We start from the raw sequence: 27,182 nt of genomic DNA on the forward strand, positions 1-27,182 counted from the left end.
TAGGATACCCGGTTTTCACCTCTTGCACCTCAAAGTGGCATTTGGTCTTCGCTGCGGGGTACCCAAGCCATTACTCGCAGAAGTAGTCTCAGTTATGTGGCAGCTGACACTAACATAAGACCAAGGTGCAAAACCTATTAATGCTATACTCACCTCAGATGAAGCCTGTTACAAAAAAAAAGGATTACATTGTGAGCCATTACTATGCTTCCTAACTGCAACGCGCATTACAATAACGAAGAGTTCTAACTTTTATCTATTGGCCAACTATACAAAGTTTCTGACAAGGCCTTCAATTAAAATTAACTATACTGCTGATCTGCTCATAAGTCTCCTCACTATCCCACACCCCAAACCACTTTGCGATACAGTCCACTTATTCCTCAGCCCCAAAGAACAGGCCCCCATGACGGATCTCAGTGTTGCGGAGCAAGCCGCCCATGGCGCTATACAAATAAAGATTACTATTATTTTATTATTATTATGAAGGGATCCCTAAGTTCCAAAGGCCCAAGTAAAACGCAAACTTTCCACCCACTACAGTTACATGTTTTACCCGACACTTTGTAGCTATTTTTCCTAGATTACCAGCAAACAGATGAAAGCACACCTAGCAAAAAATTTGAATCAAAACGTATAGGCCTCCTCCATATCCCCTCTAGCCCACCTTTCCATCTCCAAAAGTGGTGTGCTTTCTACCATTAAAGGTAGGTAGAAAAAAATATTCAGTCAATCTGCTGATTATCTAGGAGAAATAGAAGGACCAACTAGTATAGCTCCTCAATATTACATATGCAGACCGGACAAGTTTACAATTTTTACCCTAAACCTTAATCTAATTTTAGATTTTCAACAAAAAACAACAAGCGCCTCACCGTTCACAGGTAATGGCTCACATTAATGTGGTCGGTGCCTAAAACCTAGAACTGGGCACCGTTAGGTCAGCAAGCGGATGTGGACCCGCTTTGCCACAAACTGATTTGACTTTGGGCTAAATCTGGAGGCTGCACTTAGGATACCCGGTTTTCACCTCTTGCACCTCAAAGTGGCATTTGGTCTTCGCCTACGGGGTACCCAAGCCGTTACTCGCAGAAGTAGTCTCAGTTATGTGGCAGCTGACACTAACATAAGACCAAGGTGCAAAACCTATTAATGCTATACTCACCTCAGATGAAGCCTGTTACAAAAAAAAGGATTACATTGTGAGCCATTACTATGCTTCCTAACTGCAACGCGCATTACAATAACGAAGAGTTCTATTTTTTATCTATTGGCCAACTATACAAAGTTTCTGACAAGGCCTTCAATTAAAATTAACTATACTGCTGATCTGCTCATAAGTCTCCTCACTATCCCACACCCCAAACCACTTTGCGATACAGTCCACTTATTCCTCAGCCCCAAAGAACAGGCCCCCATGACGGATCTCAGTGTTGCGGAGCAAGCCGCCCATGGCGCTATACAAATAAAGATTACTATTATTTTATTATTATTATTATTATTATGAAGGGATCGCTAAGTTCCAAAGGCCCAAGTAAAACGCAAACTTTCCACGCACTACAGGTACATCTTTTACCCGACACTTTGTAGCTATTTTTCCTAGATTACCAGCAAACAGATGAAAGCACACCTAGCAAAAAATTTGAATCAAAACGCATAGGCCTCCTCCATATCCCCTCTAGCCCACCTTTCCATCTCCAAACATGGTGTGCTTTCTACCATTAAAGGTAGGTAGAAAAAATTTGTCCAGTCTGTGGAATATCTAGGAGAAATAATGCCACTGGTATCTGTTACCACAAGTCCACATCTCTGATTGGTGTCCTTCGTTATGTTTTTTTTTTCACTTTGCCTCCTACACCTCTTTTATCTATAGATCTAGTCCTGCTGGTCCCGTCAGTTATATATATATATATATATGTGTATATATGTATGGTGGGGATTTTTGTTTGTATTTTGGGCTCTAAGGTCTGGATTCTTATTGAATCTGTCATCACCTGTTAACCCTCTCGACTCTGCTTTACTTCATATCATATATTTTTTGTACGAGCGGAGTTAATTTCATCATATTGCACCCATTTTTTGTGCAGTCTGTTTTTTGGCACTCTCCTTTTCCATTCTTACCATCTTGCCCCTGATAATCAAGCTACAATTTGTGAAACGCATTGGGGATTGTTTCTTTGACTGGACATCATTTTTATTTCCTTTTGTGTTAAATGAACCTAAGCACAATTATACCGACTGTGTGCTGCTTGGCTGCACTTCACACATTTGGGCTATTAGTGCTGTGTGTCCTTCTTAAGTATAGTTTAGGTAATATGGGGACATATATCTAAGTTTTGTACCCCCACACACTGCCATGCAGGATTGGCGCTTTGAGACAGGAGATCATATAAGCACAGTGGCAGCTAATAGGAGTTCATGTTGGGCATTCTTTGATTAGAATTGACCTCCATGAAAGTCCACGTTTTATCTGTGGGCGGCCCTTGCTCTTTGGAGTCCGGTCTAGAACAATTTCATTTATTATATTTTTTTCACTAACCCTACTGAGGGTACTGTACATTGGGACCTCCTTGATATTTTTTGTTTACCCCTTACTTTGTGAGGAGGGAAAGAGCAGTTTTGTGCCACAAAAAAAATCTTCCAGAATCTCCTTTTATCCCCGCAGGTCTGTACGTACTTAGCTTGCACAAATCTAAGGACCTGTATTGTCTGGATGGCCTACCCTTGATACCGAGTGAGGGCAGACTTGTTACACAACTACAATGAAGTCGTCCGACCTCGTAGTGTCTCCACAATATGCTACATGCTGTTTGTCTTCTTTTTGGTTTCAAACCCCAGTTTTAATTGTATTTAATAAAATAATAGTTTGAGGTGTTTGGTGACTTTATAATTGTACACTCCCTTTACCTTCGGTGATTTCAGTGTTTAGAAGAAGTAGTCATGTGGATAAATCTGGTTTATATTCGTCCGTCTGAACATACTCTAAAGTCTGCACTATATCGTGAATTGGATATTGCGGATAGGAATTGCGGATTCCGTGAGCGTTTAATCTGCGGTAATACGCGGATAAGTCAAATGTATTGGATTACACAATTTTGCTGACATTAGCAGGTCGGAATTGTGTAATCTGTTCGCTGAAAATTACACAGCATATTCTATTTTACGGTGGAATCAACGACATAAAACCCATTGTTTTCTTTGGTTTCGGATATACATGCAGCTTGTATCTGCGGGTATCCGGGTCATCACTAAGTGATCAGAAACGCTCTTTTCTCCTTAGGGAGAGCAATTATATACTATAAACTAAGTGATGGCACAGGAAATATAAACAAACAACAAAAAACAAAGGTGTACTGCACCCAACCGCCTGCATGAGTATGCGGTCATGCACAGTACATAACACAGCCGTACGCAGGGTCATGGCATGTGAGCCTGGCCTTAGGCCCAATGTCCATGGGCGGAATTAAATTGCCTCTCGTGGAAGATCCTCAATTCCAGACGCCCCATAGGCATGCATGGGCGTCCATGCTGGAATTCAAGTATGCAGATTTGTTTTGCGGACCTATTAATCCGGAAAACAAATCGCAGCATGCTTCATTTCAGTGCGGTTCCCGTACAGACTGCATCCATTGAAGTCAATGGAAACCATCTGATCCGCAGCACACCCGTAGCTGACACTGCAGACGGGCCACGGATCCCACGGGAATGCAGAAGTTTTAAAGCAAAAATCTGTACTGCGCATTTCTGCCGGTGCAGCACAGATGTCCCAGCAGAAGAGAGCTCTGTGCAGAATCCGACCCACCCGTGTACACAAGGCCGTACTGTTACTTAGCAGAGCCCAAGAGGTAAATATATAGGCATTTCATCTCTAGAGAATATTTCTCAAGCACATCAGTGTTTACAACATAAATAATAGCAATGCAGAAAGATACAATTACATATCAGTATGAGGGCAGTTTCAGACGGCCATATGCACAACTATGCTCGCCAGCATGGAGCGTAGTTGCGCATGCACAAGGCTTTTCGCTGGACGTTCAAACTCCACGCCATAGCGAAGGAGTTTAAAAAAAATAGCGGGAAGATAGGTCTTGCCTGATCTTTTCCACACATAGTTAATAGTACGAGCGGGAACGATAGGGCAGGTCCTATGTCTTCCCAGCCGTACAATTAACAGGCAAGAATCCTGATAGTGAAAACGAAACCTCTGAAATCTATTGAAATCAGTGGTTTCTTTTTGTCCCATTGTGCAGTTATGATTATCACTTTTATAACATTGTGAGCTTAAATACATCAGTTCAGGTCTAGTATACCTCTAAATAATGCAATCCCCATATAACAGATACCAGCTCTACCCAGTGATAATGATTACAATGCAGTTACCTCCAGTGATGACAGGGGACGTCTCCTCTGGTTGGGGGTTTTCACGTTCTCTTCTTCTTTCTGTCTGGGATTAAACTGCCCTGGCAACTTTTTCTAACCACAAGTTGTCTTTGCACACTCCCCATCCTGCTGCTACTTCTGCTGCCCCTCTCAGTGCCTCACACAGTAATAGTGCCCACCACAAGAGGATCCATTTTTCTTTTTTTAAAAACCCATAGAAAGAATGAATTTTTTACTTCAATTTCCTTGTTTCCAAAACAGGGAAAATCGCTAATGGGTGCTAATGCTGGTGTGAACGGCCATTACTTTGTGTAGATACACACAAAGGGCACATTATTTTGTAGCGCCATAGAGGGTATTATCTATGGAGAAATGCCCAGCAGGTACTATTACTTTGTGAGGACTCAGGGCACACTGGAACACTATAGATTTGTGGGAGCACATAGGGCACTATTATTTTGTGGAGCCATAGAGGTTTTATATATGGAGGCATGCACAGTGTACCCTATTACTTTGTGAGGACACAGGGCACACTGGCACACTATAAGTTTGTGGGAGCACAGAGGAGTACAGTAACTTGGTGGGAGCACACAGGGCACTATTTTGTGGAGGCACACACAGGGTGCTTACTTTAGTAGGCATAGAAGGTGTATTATTTTTAGGGTTACTGCGAGAGTTTTATTACCAAATGGGGGTGAAAAGGGGGATGATTATGGCACAGAGGAGGGCACTATTACTCTTGTGGTGGGCACTATTACTGTGTTTTTGATTGCTTACATTCAATTTCCGTTTTTTAAACAGAGCAAACAGTGCGGTCTGCGGCGCTATTTATTCTGTTCAAAAAATGGAAACTGAACGGAAGCAAAAGGAAACATTATTTAAAAAAAAACATTGAAATGAATGGGGAAAAAAATGTAAACATTTAATTCCATTTCTCTGCTCCAAAAATGCTATAGAGGAACAGAAATCTCTATCGCCGAGCGACTGTCCCAGCAGACAATGTGCTTCCCCGTACCCGACTCTGCTTTCTGCTCTGAAGCAACGGACGGAGAGCAGGAGAAGGAGTTGGTATGTGAGTAAAAATTGCCATGCAGTGACAGCGGCTCAGAGGGAACTTAAAGTCATTAAGCATATGACGGCCATCACTGCTGTTTGGTTGCCCTAAATACTGAGGTTTTAACACAAATCCCCACTATAACCATGCCATACGTTCGCCACCACTGACCTAGGGCCACATCAGCCTTATGGTTTCCTTCAAAGCGCCAATTGTAAATGTAAGAATGTATACTAATATTGGCCCCCATGGTGGCCACAGTAGTCATACTGCCTCCCCATAGTGGCCTCAGTATTAATAGTGACCCACCCACAGCGACCCCAGTAGTAATAGGGTCCTTGATAGTGGTCCCAGTAGTAATAGGAAACCCCATAGGGGCCCCAGTAGTGATTCTGTCCCCCATAGTAGCCCCAGTAGTAATAGTGACCCCCATGGTGGCCTCAGTAGTAATAGTAACCACCCACAGTGACTCCAGTAATAATAGTGACCCTAATAATAATAGTGAAACACATAGTGGCCTCAGTAGTAAGGATCTCCCATAGTGGCCCTGTAAGTAATCCTCCCATAGTGACCCCAGTAGTAATAGTGACTCCTCCATAAAGGCTGCAGTAATAATAGTGATTACCATAGCAGTGTCCCTGTATTGGTGGCCCCAGTAATAATAGTGCCCCATGTAGTGGCTTCAGTAGTAATAGTCCCCTATATTGACCCCAGTAGTAATATGTGACCCCCATAGTTGTCCCAGTAGTAATAGTGCCCCCTACATTGGCTCCAGTAGTAATAGAAACCCCTCCTAATGGCCTCTGGCCAGGCAGCATCACTACAGGCATTCCACTCACCTTGCTTGCAACTTCTGTCTGGCATCAGCCGCTTCTGAGTCTGTGACCGCTAACCACTCACCTAAGCATCTGTGCTGTATGCTGGACAGTGGACAGAGACACCAGGGAACAGAGGTCAGTGGTCACGGACTCTACACTGCTGTTGCTGGACCAGAGTTGGTTGGGTAAGTGGAAGGCTTGTTAGCATGCTGCACAGCCGGTGGGCCACATAAAATGAGTTGGCGGACTGGATTTGGCCCACAGGCCTTGTGTTTGACATGTGTGGTCTACAAGGTATGCCTGATGCTATTTGGCATATATTGTCACCATGGAAAACAATGCAGTGTTTAACTGTATCCAAAAATAATGGTGTGCAAGGCGCCTATATTTGCAGATCTCAGGAACGTGAATGCATTCCTCCCAACCTTCTAGGACCCTTCGGGACAGTCCCAGATTTGGGCAGTTGTCCCATCTACCCAGGATGCAGGAGGCATATTCACTTCCACTGGGGACCAGTGGAAGTGGATATATAAATTATCTAGTTAACAAGAACCAAATCCAATAGTAGCATACCCATTGCGGTCCATTTTCTATCTTCATACCCCACATGGGACCTGGGAGCTGACAAACTGGTGTGGCCTAAAAAGAAAATATGATTCAGGTACATTTTGACTTAAGGGGATTTGTCACCAGCTGTAAGCACTATAAACAAACTTATGGTTCTCATAGGACAAGTTCCCAAAATTTTTATACTAACCTCCTAGTGTAAAGGTACCTTTACACGGGGTGATTACCTTCCAAGTAACTGCTTGAAACAGTGATTCCGAGTCACAGACACAGCCACCAACTGTGTACACACAGCCACCGACATGGCACTCGCATTGTGTGAAAAATATGGGTGAAAATCACCCATTATTCCCTATGGGAGAAAAAACATATCGCATCCCACATGCATGAAACTCACAGGTACATTATTTATTTTTCTGCACCCAAAGGGAAGAATGACCGATTCTTCAACAGAATCACCTAAAAATTTGCTACAATTTTTCTCTCACATCACACTAGGTTTTTTTCAGTGTGATTTCTGTGCATCTCTTCATATAGAAGCATCCTTAACCCCTTAAGGACATGGCCTATTTTGGGCTTAAGGACGCAACGTTTTTTGGAGGATTTTAATCGCCATTTTTCAAAAGCCATAACTTTTTTATTTTTACGTCGACGCGGCTGTATAAGGACTTGTTTTTTGCGTGGCAAACTGTAGTTTGTAGTTTTTACGTTTTTTGCCGTGCATGATAAAATGCATGTTCAACTTATTGAACGCGTCATTACGGACACGACTATTCCAAATGTGTGGGATTTTTTTATGCTAATATGAGAAACAGCAACAAAAAAGTGTTTTTTTTTACATTTTCATTTTTTTACATTATTTTGGTCTTTTTTTTTTACACCATTTGTGTCCCTCTGATTGCTATGATAAGACATTGCAGAACTTCTCTCTTGCAACGTGTTATCGCTCATTACAGCGATCATAGGCAATAGCAATACAGAACGCCGGTATCTGGCATCCTGTTACCATGGCAACCAGCCAGGCTCTCTTCGATTATATCACGAGAGCCCAATAACATCACAGAGGGAGCACACTCCCTCTGTGAACCCTTCCTATGCTGTGATCTACATAGATCGCGGCAGGGAAGGGGTTAACAGCAGGGGTCGCATCTCCGATGCACCCCTGCTGTTGCAGCAGGAGGACGGCTATCAGTGACAGCCGGTTCCCACTACTGGATAGCGCGAGATCACTTGTGATCTCGTGCTATTCACATGGCGTAAGGGTACGTCCAGTTGTGGTAAGTACCCTGCAGCCATGACGTACCCTTATGTCATATGGAGGGAAGGGGTTAATGATGATGTACTGCAGTATATTGCACATGAGATCAGATTATCACTAGTTAAAGTCCCATACGGTGACTAAAAGAAGTAAATAAGATAACATTTTTCTATAATTATTTGTACTGACAGTAAATAAAAAAAAATTTCAGTCATCACATCAAAAAATAAATAAATTGCTATTGCTGCATCAGTAAAAGTCCACTTTATTAAAATATATCATTATTTATTCGGCAGATTGAAGGCTGTCAGTTTAAAAAAAAAAAACAATGCTAGAATTGCGCATTTTCTGGTCACCAAGAAAAAATTAAATAAAAGTAGATAAAAGAGATTAAGCAAGAAAAACGATGTAGTAGATGTGCAATTTCTTTATGAGTGCGCCTCTAAAGGTATACATCACAAAGTTTCAAGACCCCTATACAATAAGAACTACAAGGGGGTTGCCAGTAGCTGAACCACCCAGCTCTGCACATATCTGTATAGTGCTATGTAGCTATTGGCTGAAGGTGTGGGTCCAGTATCGTTACACCCCAATTGGGGCAGGGAGTTTTTGTATAACATAAGCCAAATATACAGTACAGCCCCCAAATAGCACCGAACAGAGCCCACTGACTATAATGGGGTCCATCCTGCTTCTGGTATTCTGATCATCACTTTCCCAGTGTAGATTCAATATTTCATCAGGGATTTTCCACTGGATCTGCGCCGGAGATTCCTAACGAAACCTCTAACGCAGATGTGAATGGGGCCGTACAGAGGAGCATTCAACAATGAAGTGATCCTTACGTACCACGCAGGGGGCGCTTGTCCTGCAGAGGCATCCGGGATCACCGCTTGAAGCTCTTCCATGGCGTATAGTGAGAAGATGTTGGTCTGGTGGGCTGAGAGTTTTCTGATGGAATGTAGATAGCTGTCACAAATGAGCCACCTGTGATGTCATTAAACAGAACACTATGATGTCACCGACTGAAGGGAGACACTTTACTGTAAACCAGATATCACTAGTAGGCCCCACTATATATAAATTATCTAATTCACTAACACAGGACTAAAACATAACCTTTATTGATTGCATTAAAATAATACTCATATCTCGTGTCATTTTTGTAACGCTAGTCAGTGATTCATCCGCCAACTGAAGGGAGAAGCCTGAGAGTAGTAGAGCTGAGCAAGAACAGTTCATCACTTATAGCGCTCTCAGAGAAGGCCATTAAGCTTCTTAAATGTGAAGAACGGGACATTTTGGGGCAGTTCAATTGATCAAAACAGTCTAAAACAAAAACTGCCCTTCTTGTCCATAGCCACCAATCAGAACTCAGCTTGTGCTGCCCTTCTTAGTGCCTCACACAGTAATAATGCCCACCACAAGAGTAATAGTGCCCTCCTCTGTGCCCTAATCATCCCTCTTTTCCCCCTAAATGGTAATAAAAGTCTCGTAATAACCCTGAAAATAATACACCCTCTATGCCCACTAAAGTAAGTGCCCTGTGTGTGCCTCCAGAAAGTAATAGTGCCCTTTGTGCTCCCACAAAGGTGCTGTACTCTTCTGTGCTTCCACAAAGTTATAGTGTCCCAGTGTGCCCTGCGTCCTCACAAAGTAATAGTACCCGCTGGGCATTTCTCTATAGATTACCCTCTATGGCGCTACAAAATAATAGTGTCCTTTGTGTGTATCTGCACAAAGTAATGGCCGTTCAGACCGGTGTTAGCACCCATTAGCAATTTTCTCTGTTTTTGGAGCAGGGAAATGGAATTAAAATGGAATTAAACATTTCATTCTTTGTATGGGTTTTTTTAAAAAACGGAAATGTTTCTGTTTGTTTACGTTCAATTTCTGTTTTTTTGTTTTTTTTTAAACAGAGCAAACAGTGCGGTCTGCGGCGCTACTTGTACTGTTTACAAAATGGAAACTGAATGGAAGCAAAAGGAAACATTATTATAAAAACCCCTTGTAATGAATGGGGCAAAAAATGTAAACATTTAATTGTTTTTCTCTGCTCCAAAAACACTATAGAGGAACAGAAATGTCTATCGCCGAGCGACTGTCCCAGCGGGCAATGTGCATCCCCATACCCGACTCCGCTTTCTGCTCTGAAGCAACGGACGGAGAGCAGGAGAAGCAGTTGTTATGTGAGTAAAAACTGCCGCGTGGTGACAGCGGCTCAGAGGGACCTGAAAGCCATTAAATAGATGACCGCCATCACTGCTGCTTGGTTGCCCCTCCGCTCGTTTTCACAGATGGGCTGCTGAACAGCGATGCTATAGTGGGGGCCTTTTTGGGGATGGGGGCCCTCAGCAACTGCCCGGTTTGCCTCCCCCCTCCCTAAATACTGAGGTTTCAGTTTAGAAAAAACAACGCAGACATTAACATCTTTTATCTTAAAAGTAAAAACATATAAAACAGGATGGTCGCGTCTATCTCTGTCCGGCAGCCATCTTGTCCAATCTGGCTTTAACTCCAAAATTGTCCACAACACAAATCCCCAGTCTAACGCTCACCTTCTGGGAACTGCATACATTGCGTCGCCTGGATAGAAATATACCGTCACCCTCATGCGACTAATACAAAGTCCATCTAATCATGTTGTCATTACCAGGTGACATATTCCCACAGCACAGCAGGCCTCGTCGCCCATAGCAACCAATCACAGAGCAGCTCACATTTCTCCACAGCAGCTTCAGAAATGTAAGCTGAGCTCTGATTGGTTGCTATGGGTAACCAGGCCTGTTTTTATTTTGCTCTGATAACTGAGGTATCTTAAATATTCACCATATTTTTGTTGATTTTCAATAATTTCTCAAGAATTACAGCTCCCTGGAAAAGGAAGTTGAGTGGAGCAAGTAGCCACAAGCATGGCTGCCATGTTATGTACTGCTTGTATATACTATGTATTCTCAGGAGCGTCACCCGTCCTGCCTCTATACAGTAACCCGCAATAACTCACTAACCCAAGTATTTCTTATACAGATGTATTTATTATAATGTAACATTAACCCCTGCTCAGCTGAATCCCACGGAAATACACTACATAGACAGATAAAGCAGAGCCCAATGTGTTATTTAACCCCTTAAGCACATGGCCTATTTTGGGCTTAAGGACGCAACGATTTTTGCCGGATTTTCTTCTCCATTTATCAAAAGTCATAACTTTTTTATTTTTCCGTCGATGCGGCCGTATAAGGGATTGTTTTTTGCATGGCGAGCTGTAGTTTTTATCGGTGCCACTTTTGGGTACATAGACTATATTGTAAAACTTTTTTTTTTTTTTTTATGATAGCAGGGAGAGAAAACGCATCAATTCTGCCATAGATTTTTTTTTTTTTTTTTTACAGCGTTAATCATGCAGCATAAGGCCTCATGTCCACGGGGAAAATCAGGCCCGCTCCGGATTCTCCATGGAGAATCCGAAGTGGGTCCCTCCTGCCCCGCGGACATGAGCGCTGAAAATGAGAATAAATAAGAATAAACTCACCTCTCGCCCGCTCCGGATCTTCTTTTCGCCGCGGCGTTATCTTCTCTGCATCGCGGCCGGATCTTCTTTCTTCGGCCCGGCGGATGCGCAGGGCACGTCGGTGACGTGCCCTGCGCATGCACCGGCCCGAAGAAAAAAGATCCGGCCGTGACAGAGAGAAGATGGTGCCGCGGCGAAGGGAAGAACCGGAGCGGGTGAGTAAAATCCGATTTTTGTCTCCCGCGGATCTTTCCCGCACGAAAATGGAGCATGGTCCAAATTTTTTCATGCTCCATTTTTTTTTTAAATCACTTTTATTGACCATCCGCGGGTATTTATCTACCCGCGGGTGGTCAATGCATCCCTATGGGGTGCGGATCCGCGGGCAGGAGAAGAGTTAAAATCCGCTGCGGATTTTAATTCTTCTTTTGCCCGTGGACATGAGGCCTAAATGACACAATCCATTTTTTCTGCGGGTCGGTACGGTTACAACGATACCAAAATTCTTACATTTTTTTAGGTTTTTCCACTTTTCTGCAATAAAAACCCTTTTTTGGAAATCTTTTTTTTTTCTAAATCGCTGCATTCAAAGTCCTGTAACTTTTTTATTTTTTTATGTACAGAGCTCTATGAGGGCCTATTTTTTGCGAGACGAGCTGTTTTTATTGGTACCATTTTGGGGTACATACGGCTTTTTTGATCACTTTTATTGCGTTTTTAGGGAGGCAAAATACTGAAAATTAGCATTTTGCCTCGGTTTTTCAGCGTTTTTTTTTACGCTTCTTTCTATGCACTGTCAAAAGCATGTGCAGCTTATTGCACACGTTGTTACGGATGCGACAATACCAAATATGTGGGGATTTAATTTTTTTAACCTTTTTTTTATGCTAATATGAGAAAAAGCATAAAAAAGCGTTTTTTACTTTTTTTTCACATTTTATTTTTAATTCATTTTTTTAATCTTTTCGTTAACACAATTTGTGTCCCCCTGGAAGACTTACAACACTGCCCGGATGATCGCTGTGATAAGGCATGGCAGGGCTACTGCCTGCCATGCCTTATCGCTTATACAGCGATCTCAGGCACTGGCAACACAAGACGCCAGTGTCTGGCATCCTGTTGCCTTGGCAACAGGCCGGGCTCTCTGCGATTATATCGCGAGAGCCCGGCAACTTCACTGTGAACCCTTCCCATGCCGCGATCTACATAGATGGCGGCAGGGAAGGGGTTAACAACGGAGGGCGCATCTCCGATGCACCCCCGCTGTTGTAGTGGGATGCCGGCTGTGACTGACAGCCGGCTCCCGCTGCGGGATATCTCGCGCTATCCCCAGGACGTAAGTTTACGCCCTGGTGCAGGAAGTACCCCGCTGCCAGGACGTAAACGTACGCCCTGGAGCGGGAAGGTGTTAAAGGGGTATTCCCAAAATATCATATTTTATCAATCCACCTGTATAGTGCTATGTAGCTACTGGCTGAAGGTGTGGGTCCAGTATCATTACACCCCATATGGGGCAGTGCATTTTTACATAGCATAAGCCAAATATACAGTACAGCTCCCAAATAGCCCGAACAGAACCCACTGACTATAATGGGGTCCATCCACCTTCTGGTTTTCTGATCAGCACTTTCCCAGTGTAGATTCAATATTTCATCAGGGATTTTCCACTGGATCTGCGCCGGAGATTCCTAACGAAACCTCTAACGCAGATGTGAATGGGGCCGTACAGAGGAGCATACAACACTGAAATGATCCTTACGTACCATGCAGGGGGCGCTTGTCCTGCAGAGGCATCTGAGATCACCGCTTGAAGCTCTTCCATGGCGTATAGTGAGAAGATGCTGGTCTGGTGGGCTGAGAGTTTTCTGATGGAATGCAGACAGATGTCACAAATGAGCCACCTGTGATGTCATTAAACAGAACACTATGATGTCACCGACTGAAGGGTGACACTTTACTGTAAACCAGATATCACTAGTAGGCCCCACTATATATAAATTATCTAATTCACTAATTAACACAGAACTAAAACATAACCTTCATTGGTTGCATTAAAATAATACTCATATCTTGTGTCATTTTGTAACATGTTAGTCAGGGGGAAGCCTAAGATACAGACAAAAATAGGACATATTGTGATGTTGTTCACACAGATCATCAGTCCGTGTGAAAAAAACACCTATTTGAATAGCCTAATTGGCCATAATGGGTCTGTGGGATGTCTGTGAAATACATAGACATTACGTGGATTAGAAATCTACCTGTTTAAAGGGACACTGCGCCGTTTTCTATATGGATGTCATTGACAAGGATCCCAAACTAAGATTCCCCTCTAATAACAAGAGTAGATTCAGTTTGACTATATTTTACATGGTTGCTCATTCATTGAAAGGAAGGGTGTCATCAGAAAATAACCTATTATATAAATTACATTTTAATTTAAACATATTTATTAAGAATTTTTTTGTATGTTTTCTAGTTTTTTTGTATTTAAAAAAAAAATTATAAAATCCTGCATTTTTCATACTGACCACAGAGCCTCATACAAGGCTGATACTTCCTGATCTGTGAAGAAAACTTTGCAGCAGTCATCTTGCTAACATCACAGGCAGGATTACACTGAGAGGTGACACCTATAGGGCTTATTCCGACATGCGTATATCGGCCAGGTTTTCACGCCCGGCTGATACACGCTGTCTCTCTTTGCAGGGGGAGGAATTGGGATTGGCCGGGAGCAGTGCACTGAGCTCCTACCCCCTCTCCGCCCCTCGCCACTATTTGCAATGGGAGGGGCGGGACAGGGGTGGAACTTAACGCCCCCCTTTCCATTGCAAACAGTGACAAGGGGCGGAGTGGGGGCGGGAGCTCAGTGCACTGCTCCTGGCCTGGCTCGCCTCCTCCCCCTGCAGAGAGGGACAGCATATATGGGCCAGGCGTGAAAACCTGGCCAATATACGCACATTGGAATAAGCCCATATGTAGATAAAACAAGATCTACCATTCACAATAGGTGATCGTCTGTGACTAGCTACTAACCTCCCTGCAAAATGATCCCCACACAGGTCACAGAACATGTTCAGAACAGTCTCCCATACAAGTCAATGGGTTCCCTCCTGTCCATTGTGTGAATGGCACATGAAGCTGCTGATAATCATATCCCTAAATGCCGTTACATGCAGCTCAGGTAAGATGGCCGCCCTCATAGTCATGTATAGAGAACAGAATAAAAAAATAGAATCAGAAAATTAAAACAGATTTAAAAAATCTAATATGTTTCTGAATTTAGTTTTAATTAATAAACAACAAAAATGGTTATACAGTCCTTTTAAATGGCGCACTGTATAACACTGCATTATTCCTGCTGTTGGTATTATAGAAGCTGAACCTGCATTGATCAGTTGATCACTAGGGTAGTTTTATTCTATAAAGAGGTAGACCAGATGGAACCCTTTTAATCCTGTACTGTAGAGATCTGCTATACTGCATGGCGTACATCACTGCTTTGGGCTGATGGGTCTAAGGCCGTGTTCACACGAATGGGTCATACTCGGCGTGTGGATATCCGCAGCGAAAGACCTGCAAATGATTACGGAAACTAATCACGCATGATTGTGTATGCGTGCAGTTTTCCGTGCAGATGTACGCATATTGACAGCATATTGTCCACGTGGAAGAAACATCGCAAGTAGGGTATGACATCAGAAAGTAGCTGAAGCCTGTTGCAAAAAAAGGATTACATTGTGAGCCATTACTATGCTTCCTAACTGCAACGCGCATTACAATAACGTAAAGTTCTAACTTTTATCTATTGGCCAACTATACAAAGTCCACACTTTTGAAAACCTGCCCTGTCAATACCTATTTTTTGCCGTTTTTTTCTGCTGTGATATGACTGTAAATGGGCCACATAAAATGTATGGAAACAGGTGGATGAAGATAAGTGTGAACAGAGCCTTATGTATAAACAGAAGAATATCACTACTTTCATAAATTATAAGCTGGCTTTTAATAGGTGATAGATGTCTGATTGCTGTGACCAATATTGATCACGAGAATGGAGATGCCATGCCCCCCTGTCCTCCTCCCTGCACCCACCACGGGGAGGATGAGCTTGAATGGAGTAGAAGTGCACATGCTGAGTTAGGCATGCAGAGTACTTGGCTTCTCTTTAGCAGTCCCATAGAGTTGGATAGCGCGACAACATGCAAACTCGGATGTCACTCCATTCAAGCTCTACATCACTGCATTACTAATATAACGGTGTCCTCATGAAGCAGAGCTAAAGAGCAGTCAAGCAGATAAGCATCACCCAGAGGTAAACACAAAGATTGCGTCTACAGCTGCACTGAACTCAAGAATTATGGTGCATGTAGACGGAACGATTATCGTTCACCAAGTCATTCAACCAAACAAAAGTGAAGGATAATCGTTCAGTTTAAATGCGAGCCAACGAGTGAACGACAAGAGAGAATCCTGAGGTTCTCACTCGTTCAATTTCAACCACCATAAAAATCAATACCGGAAGAGTGCGTACATGCCAACTTGCACACCAAATATACACAAACCTAAATAATGACAAAAGTTTATTGATGATATACATACATGCACAAAACACACATAAAAGTAATTAAAACAGTGTCCAACACAGAATTAAGAATAGGATGGTCACTTTAATACGTGGCCAACGCACCTCAACCTCCCCAAAAAGGAAAAAATCAACTGCCTCAGATTTAAGGCTTATTCACACAAGCGTATATCGTCCAGCGTTTTCACGGCCGGCCGAAATACACTACCGTCTGATGCATTGGATTCCAATGATTCAGAACACACAGGCGTCTTTCCTGCGGCATAAAAGCGCACGGCCTGGCGCTTTAACGCTGGGCAGGAAGGACAGTCCTGGAACTATCTCCCTGGCCTGACTACAGCCGCTGCCATAGACTCCCATGGCTGCTAAACTCTCTCCCCCTTCTCTTCTCCTCTCTGTGCCTTGCTGCTGTTTGCAATGGGAGGGAGCAAGAGTAAACTCTGCCCCCTCCCATTGCTGTCTGTGGACTAGTGGAGGGGGGTCTTAGCTCCGCAACCTCCTATTGCAAACAGCCGGCAGGGAGGAGAGAGGAGGTGAGCCGGTGAGGGGGGTGGAAAGGGGAGACAGCTTAGCAGAGTTAAGCAGTCTTCCCCCGCCCAAAGACATATACACCGAGCCCATTGCAAATAGTGTCATATGCGGTAAACTCCCTCCCACTTCCCTGCTCTGGCCGCTGTCATTGACTCCCATAGAAGTCTATGGCAGTGGCCGTAGTAAGGCCAGCAAGATAGTTCCAGGACTATCCTTCCTGCCCCGGCGGTTTTACATCAGATGGTAGCTATATTGGCCGGCCGTGAAAACGCTGGACGATATACGTTTGTGTGAATAAGCCCTAGGGTTCTGACCTTTTTTTTTTTTTTTTCAAAAAAATCATAGCTCTTTCATTTTCTGTTGAAATAGCTCTGTGATTGCTTGTGCTTGAAGACGGAGTAATCTTTGATGTTACTATTTAATGTACCATATAATGTATTGCAAAAACGGAAAGTGGAGTGAAATAGGGAAAAAAATGCAATTTCACCAATTTTGCAGGGGTATTGTTTTTACACTGCAGCAGAAATTACATGATAACTTTATTTTGTGGGTCAGTATGACTACGATGACACCACATTTATTAATTGTTGTTTTTTTTTTGCTGTACTACTGTACTTTTAAAACATAAATATCTTTAAAAAAATGTATTTATTTTCTGTCGCAATTATCTGACCACCATAACTTTATTTTTTCTGTCAATGGGGTTTGGGAAGGAAATTGTGCAGCCGATCAACGAACAATTTTATGTTCTTGTAAAAGACATAATCAGCTGACAAATGAGCATTTTCTTATTCATCAGTTGGCCATTAGGTTAGGTTCAAGGCCTGACGACTGGACTAAAAACAGTTGGGCAGATATGTAAAAAGCCCTTTAAATGGCTCCTTCACGCGGGTGTATTTGCGCGTGTTTTTGCACATGCAAAAATTGCATGCGCAAAATGAAGGGAATAGAACCCACTGATTTCAACGGGGCGTTCTCACACCTCTTTTTTGCGTGCAAGGATCATGCTGTTAGAGAAGGAAAGAAACAGCAGAGGAAGGCAGCTGATTGGTCCGAAGTAACAGCACAGCTATACAGCTACGCACCAAGAAGTGCCCACCCAGTTCACACAATTATAGGGAGAAAATGCACTTTTTACGGAAATTATGCAAAAAGAATAACGATACCTACAATCTGCAGGTTATACAAAGTTTCTGGCTGCACTACATCTTTAACCCAGCGTTTACACAGCCGGCCGATATAAGCTAAAATGTGAGGTGTAAAAACTTATGAACGGGCGCACAAATTTAACTTTTGTGCGCCCGTTCAGACAGCATGGGCCCAGGCGCATATATGCTATTGCCCCTTCCTTCCCCCTCGCCGGCTCACCTCCTGTCTCCTCCCCTCCGGTTGATTGCAATGGGAGGGGGAGGGATGGAAGTGGAGCTAAGCCCCACCCCGTCTCCTCCCATTGCTGGCTGCGGACAAGGGGCCGGAACTGAGAAGCCAGCAATGGGAGGAGGCAGGATGGGGTAGCGCCTCCTCCCATTGCAATCAGCCAGAGCGGGAAAGAGAAGAGGGAGGGAGTTTAGTAGTCACGCTGCTAAACTCCCTCCCACCTCCCTTCTCCGGCCGCTGTCATTGGCTCCCATAGGAGTCTATGCAGCGGCCGACATATTCCGTCCCAAAAGATAGTTCCAGGACTATCTTTTGGGCCCAACGTAAAAACGCCTGGCGCTATATTGGCCGGCCAGGCACTTTTACGTCGCGGAAATACGACCATGTGATCTGATGCATTGGAATCCATTGCATCAGATCACAGTGTATATTGGCCAACCTTGAAAACGGCGGCCGATATACGCTCGCGTGAAAGAGGCCGTAGGGTCCTTTTACACAGAGCATTTAATAACTGGGACAAGCAAACACTTTGTTTGCTTTCAAACTACATCCCTTAACACATGCAGCTAACCGTTTCAATCTTTTCGTCTAGCTCATTCCGTCCTTCGTTGGTCCATCAGGTAGTCTGGGAATGCCTACGAATGGTTGGCGAAGGATTGAACAATCATTTATTAACACGCAAAAACTCACAAACACCGAATGATGAATTTTATGCTTTAAGCGAACTCATTATCGTCCAATCATTGGCCATGTTTACACTTAACGATAATCGTTCATTTTTGCACGATTCAACTATTATTTGAACGATAATTGTTACTTGTAAAACACCCCAAAGGAGGAATCCTGATTTTTTTTTATTATAATGAAGGTATCCTTTAAACTTGGCATGTTTTAATTGGTTTAAAAGTAAGAAAATCTCAGATAAAATAGACTTTGAAATTCCCCAAGTAAATTTAACCCTCGAAGCTAAACATTTATTTTGGTATCAGGATGCCACTCTGACTATCACATCAGAATTTATGAAAAACAAGCAATATTGCATTTCCCCTGTCTGATAATAGTCACATCTCTTGCTATCTGTCCCGTCTGATTTTAATATCCTGAATGCATGCAAAGACTACACAGATTATGTTCACTGCCAGCGGTAGCTTATTATAGAGAACATTACATTTTCTGTGCAACAAAGGAAATTTCACCATAGAAACCCTTACATCAAAAGGAAGCCATCTGATATCACCAGCCTAGATAACATTTAGTCTGCTTTGCATAAAATTAAATGTGCATAAATTTTATTCCACTGTTTCATTGGCGCTGAGCCGCTTGTTATATAATTGCTTGAGTTTTTCATAGATTGATATACATTTTTATAGCTCTAAAAATACTTGTTGGATGAACTAAACCTCCGATTTGTATTACATACATTATTCTAATTAATCAGGGTTCTTCACTAAGGCCACTCTCACACACAATGCTTTTTACAGCGTTTACCTTGGCGTTTTAAGCGCAACGGTAAACTATGTACAACACGTCCACTGATTTCAATGGGGCATCACAGAATGGCGTTCCTAATGATTGCAATTTTTGAGTGCTGATTCCTCTATTTTTGTACATTTTAATGCTTTTTAATGCACCTCATCGCCCATTACAATGATAGGGCGCGTTAAACGCTGTTCGTTCGAAAACACCCCTTAAAATCGCAGTAAAACACAGTGAAGTGCTCATGCTTTGTCATTATAGTCATGCTGTCAAAGTTCTGCCAAGCTGGTGAGATATAGGCATGTGTCGGGCTTGCAGCTCTTCAGAATTGTATGTACCCATGTAGCCAAATACAAGAGGTCTCAATATATATTAATAGAGGATATACTGTCAAACCCAGTGATTCCCAACCGGGGTGCCGTGGCACCCTGTTGTGCCGCCAGAGGCTGCCAGGGTTGTCGCAGCTGTCTGGCTGGAAATCACATCGGGGACATGCAAAACGCTGCTAGAGGAGCTGGATGAATGCTGCCAGGAGCAGAGACCAAGCAGAGGCACAGCCCCGCTCCCAGGGGACATGCAATTACTGCTAAAGGACCTTCAAGGACCTTACAGAATGCAGCCAATGGAGAGCTAGGGGCGTATCAGGGGTGTTCCTTCATCCCTGTAAATTTATTGGTTGGGGGGGTTAATGTTGTTACTGGAGGGGGTTAATATTGTTACTGGGGGGGTTAATGTTATTACTGGGGGGAGGTTAATATTTTTGCTGGGGCTACTGTGAGGTTAATATTACTGCTGGGGCCGCAATAAGTTTCGCTATTACTACTGGGGTCACTTCCTACTGCCGGGGACCCAATAGCCAACGATGATTTTTATGCCTGCATAAAATGAACAAAAAGCCACAAATTTATTGTTTATCGTTCGATCGTTGGCTGCATGTACACTGAACAATTATCGCACATTTTCGCCCGTTTAAACAATTTTTTTGAACAATAATTGTTCGGTGTAAAAGGGCTGTAACTGGAGACTGTATTAGTCTATTAATGTTTCTTTGTTAATTCCCATTCATTGCAACTGCCGTAAAGCGCACATACCCTGCTATACTATCTATACAGACAATACCTGTGAAAACCATGTAGTGAGTAGGCATGGATGGTTATTTCAGGTTATACCGCTACATTCCCATCCTTTAACATATCTGAAAGTTTTCCGAGTTGATGTTTTTACCTATGCCAGACAAGTTACGTCTATAGTATACAACTCGGAACACACTGGTGACTCAGTCGGATACCTGGCATATTTATCATTTCAGAAGAAACACAACATTTCTTTAGGCGCATCTCTGCTGTTGACCTATGCGTCACAGTCTTCGCCCCCACAACGTCTGCTTTGGCTGATGATGATATTACTGGCATTACATGAGTTTTTCTTTTCGAAATTGCTCATATATCTTATTATGAAAGTTTATTATGTTGTTCTTAAAATGAAGCCTCCCAGACAAGCAATATGCACGTTTTATGTTATAAGCTGTAACATTCAGCATAACGCAACCACCTGCTATACGTTGTACTGATATTACAACTCTGAGGAGTTCAGGATGCTTTTATCTGCTGCACAGTAGATTCTAAAATCTGCGTAAGACACAAATACTTCTATCTAATGCTATAGTATTCCTAATAAAAAATACATTTTATTCTTTACCCTCCAGAAGTGAACCCTCCAGCTTACCCTCTAAGTATTGAGTAGCAACTGCTACATCAAGTCTCACTGCACCGAAATTGGCCAAAATACCAAATGTTTTTTCCTGGAGGTTATGCATTATTCCTAACCTTCCCTTCTTTCGTTCTGCTTATGCAAATGTAGCCCGAAATCGGCATTTCTGTGAGACTTTGTGAGTATTCTTGGAAAGATCAAGCGGACATCAAATGTTCCACCAATGGTGGTTAGGAAGTATGACTGGTAGACCACAAATAAGGGAGATGGAATAAATCCTCCACAGTGCCACCTATTGGAAGGCAGCATTCCTTCAAGCCAAAGTCAGACTCTTTATACAAGCCTTGTAACAATGACCAGGAATTAAAAGCAAAGCCAGACTCCATGTACAGACAGCTGTTTCAGGGTGTTTGCCCTTCATCAGTGTAAAGTATGAGTCTGGCTTTGCTGGTGAGAGGCCTAGGATGGGGGTCAGACACGCTTTGCTTTTAATTAAAAGCTTTGGTTTTAATTCCCAATCATTGTTACAAGGCTTGTATAAAGAGTCTAACTTTCGCTTGAAGGAATGCTGCCTTCCAGTAGGTGGCACTGTGGAGGTATTATTCCATCTCCCGTATTTGCGTATTACCCAGAGGATCATGAATTCCCTTTTGAGTCTCCTCACTTACCATCTAGGTGCTCTCCCTAAGGAGAAATAGCGTTTCTGGTAGACCACAGTAATGGGTCCCTTGTACCTAGTGAAAAATATGTCCCTGCTTGGATGTATGACTTTTATTGCATGCTTGTAACTGCAGTATCCTGTACTATGAAGGCTTGATTCACAGGGGCAAGTACGATATTGGTCTGAAAAACTTGGACTGATATCACAGTCTTAAACTTGCGATTTTGGATGCAAGTATGATGTGTTTTTGCTGAAAACCTGCAAGCGTGATGCAATTTTTAAAAAATATTCCATAGGAAATAATGGGCGATTCTTTGCAAGGAGATGCAGTGATTTTTCAATTTCGTAGCATTGTTGCAAGAGAAACACCGCCCATAATAAACACATTCAAATGAATGTGTTATTTTCACGTGCGAGTTCTGTTCATATCATGTATTAAAATCGCCCATGTGAATCCAGCCTAAGTCAGGTGCATCACTCACATAACAATTTCTAAACACTGAAGGGCTACCTAACAACCTTTATGGCGGATTTAGACGAGCATATTTGCACATTGAATGAGTTAGATTTGCATAGTATTTTCCTTTTTGCGTACGCAGGGCCGGTTCATATGTGCGCGCAATATACCCCTGCCATGATTTTAAAAAGCTATTTAGCTAAATGAGGTCCAGATGTGTTTTTTTTCACTGAATTGGGCAAGGTATTGCATGTGTTCCTATGTTTTGCACATGCATGCGCACCTCCTATTGACATCTATGTGCAAATACGCAGCAAAATAGAGCAGGTCCGACTTTCTTCCGTGCACATCGGGATGAAGATTACTCTGTAAGGGACCTTTTACATGGAACAATTTGTCAGGACTGGGGTCCGGGATACTGGAAGTCCCTAATACTGCCCGCAACCCCTGTCCCTACCTACTTGCCCCCCTTGGCTAACTCCCAGGGTGACAACTAGGCGACAGTCCCTGCACTAGCTAGGGAAACGGGACACGGGGACAGACAATAACAAACACAGGGACAAACAAACACTAAGGGCTCATGTCCACGGGGAAAAGAAGAATTAAAATCCGCAGCGGATTTTAACTCTTCTCCCGCGCGCGGATCCGCACCCCATAGGGATGCATTGACCACCCGCGGGTAGATAAATACCCGCGGATCATCAATAAAAGTGATTTAAAAAAAAATGGAGCATGAAAAAATCTGGACCATGCTCCATTTTCATGCGGGTCTCCCGCGGGGACGGCTCCCGCGGGCTTCTATTGAAGCCTATGGAAGCCGTCCGGATCCGCGGGACACAAAAATCACATTTTACTTACCCGCTCCGGTTCTTCTCTTCGGCGCCGCGCCATCCTCTCTCAGCCGCGGCCGGATCATTTTGCTTCGGCCCGGCGCATGCGCGGGGCACGTCACCGACGTCATCGTGCACATCCGCCGAGCCGAAGAATGAAGATCCGGCCGCGACGAGAGGAGATGACGCCGCCGCGAAGAGAAGAAACGGAGCGGATGGGAGGTGAGTTTATTGTCATTTATTCTTATTTTCAGAGCTCACGTCCGCGGGGCAGGAGGGACCCGCTGCAGATTCTACATATAGAATCCGTAGCGGGCCCGATTTTCCCCGTGGACATGAGGCCTAAGGCAAGTCAGATGGTCCGGGTCGGCAACAGGAGGGTACGCGGTACAAAAGGGTCAGGCTGTGGGCAAAGTTAGGCCAAGAAAGCAGAGAGTCAAAACCAGGAGTCAAACAGGAGTCAAGCAAAAAATGCGGGTGCAGCTGGTAGACCAAACTAACACTGGCAGGGATCAGCACACACAGACAGGTTTAAATGCTGTCAGAGCTCCCGTCCTGGCAGCTGATTGGGGCGGAAGTCTGACAGCAACAGAATATCACACAGACGGAGCTGGGGAATAGCTCCCTGCCATGCGAGATAGGCGAGGCTCAGGATGCGAGCCTGGTGGCTATGGCACCCAGGACGCGGTGCCAGTAGCATCCCTAACAACCTGGCGGCGAAGAGGAGCGTGGCGGCCAGGGGAAGTAACTAGGACCAGGCAGCCACTTGTGTGACAGAACCGGCGGTGAGGGCACGGAGGAGCTGTGAGCCACTGGTCCTGACACAATTATTGTTCAAAAAGTTGTTGAATCGTGCGTATAATCGTTCAATGTAAACGCGGCTAAAGATTGAACGAGAATTCGTACACTTCTCATTCATTTTATGCAGGCATTCGCACGTTGTTGCGTGTGAACAGCGATCGTTTAGTCGTTCGTATTCAATGGTGCAGTGAATGTGAACAATGGAGGTATTTCTGAACACAATTCTGAGCAAAGGGGCGAATGATTTATCTGCGTGTATAAACAGGCTGCAGGAGCAAACAGGCGAACTCTGTCATTGGTCGTGCTCGCACCAACAATTTATCGCTCCGTGTAATAGGAGCCTAGCCTTGTCCACTCTTACACATAGACGAGTCGGCTGACTTGTCACAGTTCTACTGTTATGTTCAATTAAAGGGGTTTTACAGGAAAAAATACTGTAGATGACCTATACTCAGGATAGGTCATCAATAGTTGATCAGTTGGGATACATCACTCGGGACTCCAACCGACCCGCTGAACGGGTGCATGATGTCAGCGCCGCAAATACACGGAGGTTAGAGTGTAAGTCTCCGCGCCGACCTCTGTGTAGTGGCTGGCGCTTGTAACTGCAGGCACAACTCATGTTGATTTCAGCAATGGACCCTAGCCGATCAACTTTTGATGGAGGATAAGTCATCAGTAGTATTCTCCCTTGAAAAACCCTTTAATGGTTGTTTTATTGCAAATACAAATTTGAGAAATCCTCTCTTGAACTGTAGCCCCATTGATTTCCACAAGAGAGGTGTTTTTTTCACGGGGGTTTGGGGCACTGGGTTGTACTATTTGCCCATGTTGTTTTTTGTCTCTTTTTCTCATATTAAGACATAACATTTGCGCTAACAATCAGCAGGCGGAGAGTAGACATATGGTGCATGAGTCACTGAGCTCTGCGCTTTTGATTGTGTTCTTATGGTCAGAGAAAAGCTTCAGCATCAAGCAGTAAGTCTCCTATTATCACAGATTGCTGCTCCTCTCAGACGCTCTTATAGCATGGCACACAAAGCTCATTTTCTGTATGTACAGCATGTGCCAACGGTGGAAGGAGTATTTTGTTTATGGCAATTTCTTCTCTGCCTTTTAATCCTATAATTATTAAAGATTGGAGATGAATGAAAAGATTGATTTCATGGACCTCTAAAGCTGACCTCAATACCTGTTGACACTCACATGTATGGAGGCAGCCCAACAGTCCCACAACATCTGCTGTTGGGGGGGCACTGAAGGATCAGGCATGGCATTTGTCTGCATGTATGACTGTTTGTTCCCCTGGGAGATACGTGTTGCCAGAAGTTTCTTTATACCTTTTCCACTGTCTTAGTAAACATGCATCAGATGATTCAAGCCTTCATAATTAATAATAAGTTGGTAAACATAGCGGCCAACAGATATCTCATGCATCTATGGCCTGCATTAGGAGGTATGTGTGTTACATATACGCTGGATGTAAAAAATCTACACACCCCTGCCATGTTTCTGTCATGTTAAAAAATCCAACAAAGATGAATCGTCTCCGATTTATTTTCACCTTCAGTGTGACCCATCCCATTATCTGTACACTTCCATCGAAAAACAAGCTGAAATCTTTTAGAAGACTTCTAAAATAACTAAAATAATGTGGTTGTATAAATATGCAGACGCTAAAATGAATACTTTGTTGATGTGTTTTTGACTTTATGACAGCATTCAGTCTTTTTGGGTAGGTGTCCATCAGCATGGCACATCTTCGGTTGGCAATCTTTGCCCACTCTTCCTTGCAAAAGTGCTCTAAACCTGTCAGATTGTGGGGGCATCTTGTGTCTAGTGCCCTCTTCAGGTCAACCCACAGATCTTCAATGGAATTCAGGTCTGGGCTCTGGCTGGGCCGTTGCAAAACTTTGATTATCTTCAGATGAATCCATTCTTTTGTTGATTTGGGGGTATACTTTGAGTCCTTGTTGTACTGAAAGGTGAAGTTCCTCTTCACCATCAGCTTTTTAGCCGAGGTCTGAATGTTTTGTGCCGAAATGGACTTCTATTTGGAACTGTTCATTATTTCCTCCACCTTTGACTAAAGTCCCTTGATGTAGGTTTTAGCAAAACGTAGCCAGGCCTGGATGTTTTTCTTTGTTAGAAGAGGCTTTTCTTGCACCCTCCACCACAGCCCAGACATATGAAGAGTACGGGAGATGGTTGTCACATGCACTACACAACCAGTACTTGTCGGAAATTCCTGCAGCTCCTTTAATGTTGCTGTAAACCTTCTGGCGGCCTCCTGGCAGTCTCCTGGACTAATTTTCTTCTGGTCTTTTCATCAATTCATCAACGGTTGCCGATGTGCTGTTTTTTATGCACCTAAAAATCATTCATGTGAATGAATACATTGGAATCCAATGCTTCACACACTCGCGACTTTTGGGCGGATTTTTGACACTGCTAAATACCCTAGCTGCGTATATACAGTCGTGTGAAAGTGACCTAAGGGTGCTTGTAGACAGAACAACAATTGTTCAAAAAAATTGTTCAAACAAGTGAAAGTGAATGATATCGTTCGGTCTTAACGCAGCCAACGATTGAACGATGAACAGGAATCATTCACTTTTCATTCATCGTTCATCTTATGCAGGCATAAAAAACATTGTTGGCTCGTTTACTTATTCAGTCCTTCGCTTATACAGTGAATGTGAAAGACTGAATGGTTCTGAAGGATTCTCATTTGAAGGCGCCAACGATGTATGTACCTGTCTAAACAAGCTGCACGAGAGTGAATGAGCTGACGATGGTGTCACTCGCTCTTTAAAATGATAATCGACTTATCTAAAAGGACCCAAAGCACAATAAAGAATGAATTATTCATGCTGAACTAGGCATGTTTTTCCACAGACGGTTATCTATGTGGTATATTTGTTGGAGTAATTTCTTATACATTAGCATCATCAGTGTGATTTGTAACAGACAGGAAAAGCACTCTTTGTTACAGTTTTATACCCCATCAAGTGAAGTCAGTAAACTATATTCTAGAATTAATTTCTCCTAATGTCAGGATCTTTCTTCTGTTTTGTCTTACAGGATTGATGACATTCAGCTGTGCAAGGAAATTATGAGCCTGAAACAAGAACTGCAGAGCTTAGTGGATGTGTCGGGTAATTGC

The 27,182-nt window shown here is 43.3% G+C and overlaps 1 protein-coding gene across 1 annotated transcript in view; it reads left to right on the plus strand.

The window, feature by feature from the left end:
• The window catches only part of BMERB1 (bMERB domain containing 1), a 216,749-nt gene that overhangs the window by 180,853 nt on the left and 8,714 nt on the right, over positions 1 to 27,182 (plus strand). The window contains exon 3 of the mRNA XM_066577490.1: positions 27,101 to 27,174. Within this exon, the coding sequence (XP_066433587.1) occupies positions 27,101 to 27,174 (74 nt within the window). The remainder of the gene's footprint in view (positions 1 to 27,100; positions 27,175 to 27,182) is intronic.

The sequence above is a fragment of the Eleutherodactylus coqui genome, chromosome 8, assembly GCF_035609145.1.
Source record: "Eleutherodactylus coqui strain aEleCoq1 chromosome 8, aEleCoq1.hap1, whole genome shotgun sequence".
Classification (NCBI taxonomy): domain Eukaryota; kingdom Metazoa; phylum Chordata; class Amphibia; order Anura; family Eleutherodactylidae; genus Eleutherodactylus; species Eleutherodactylus coqui.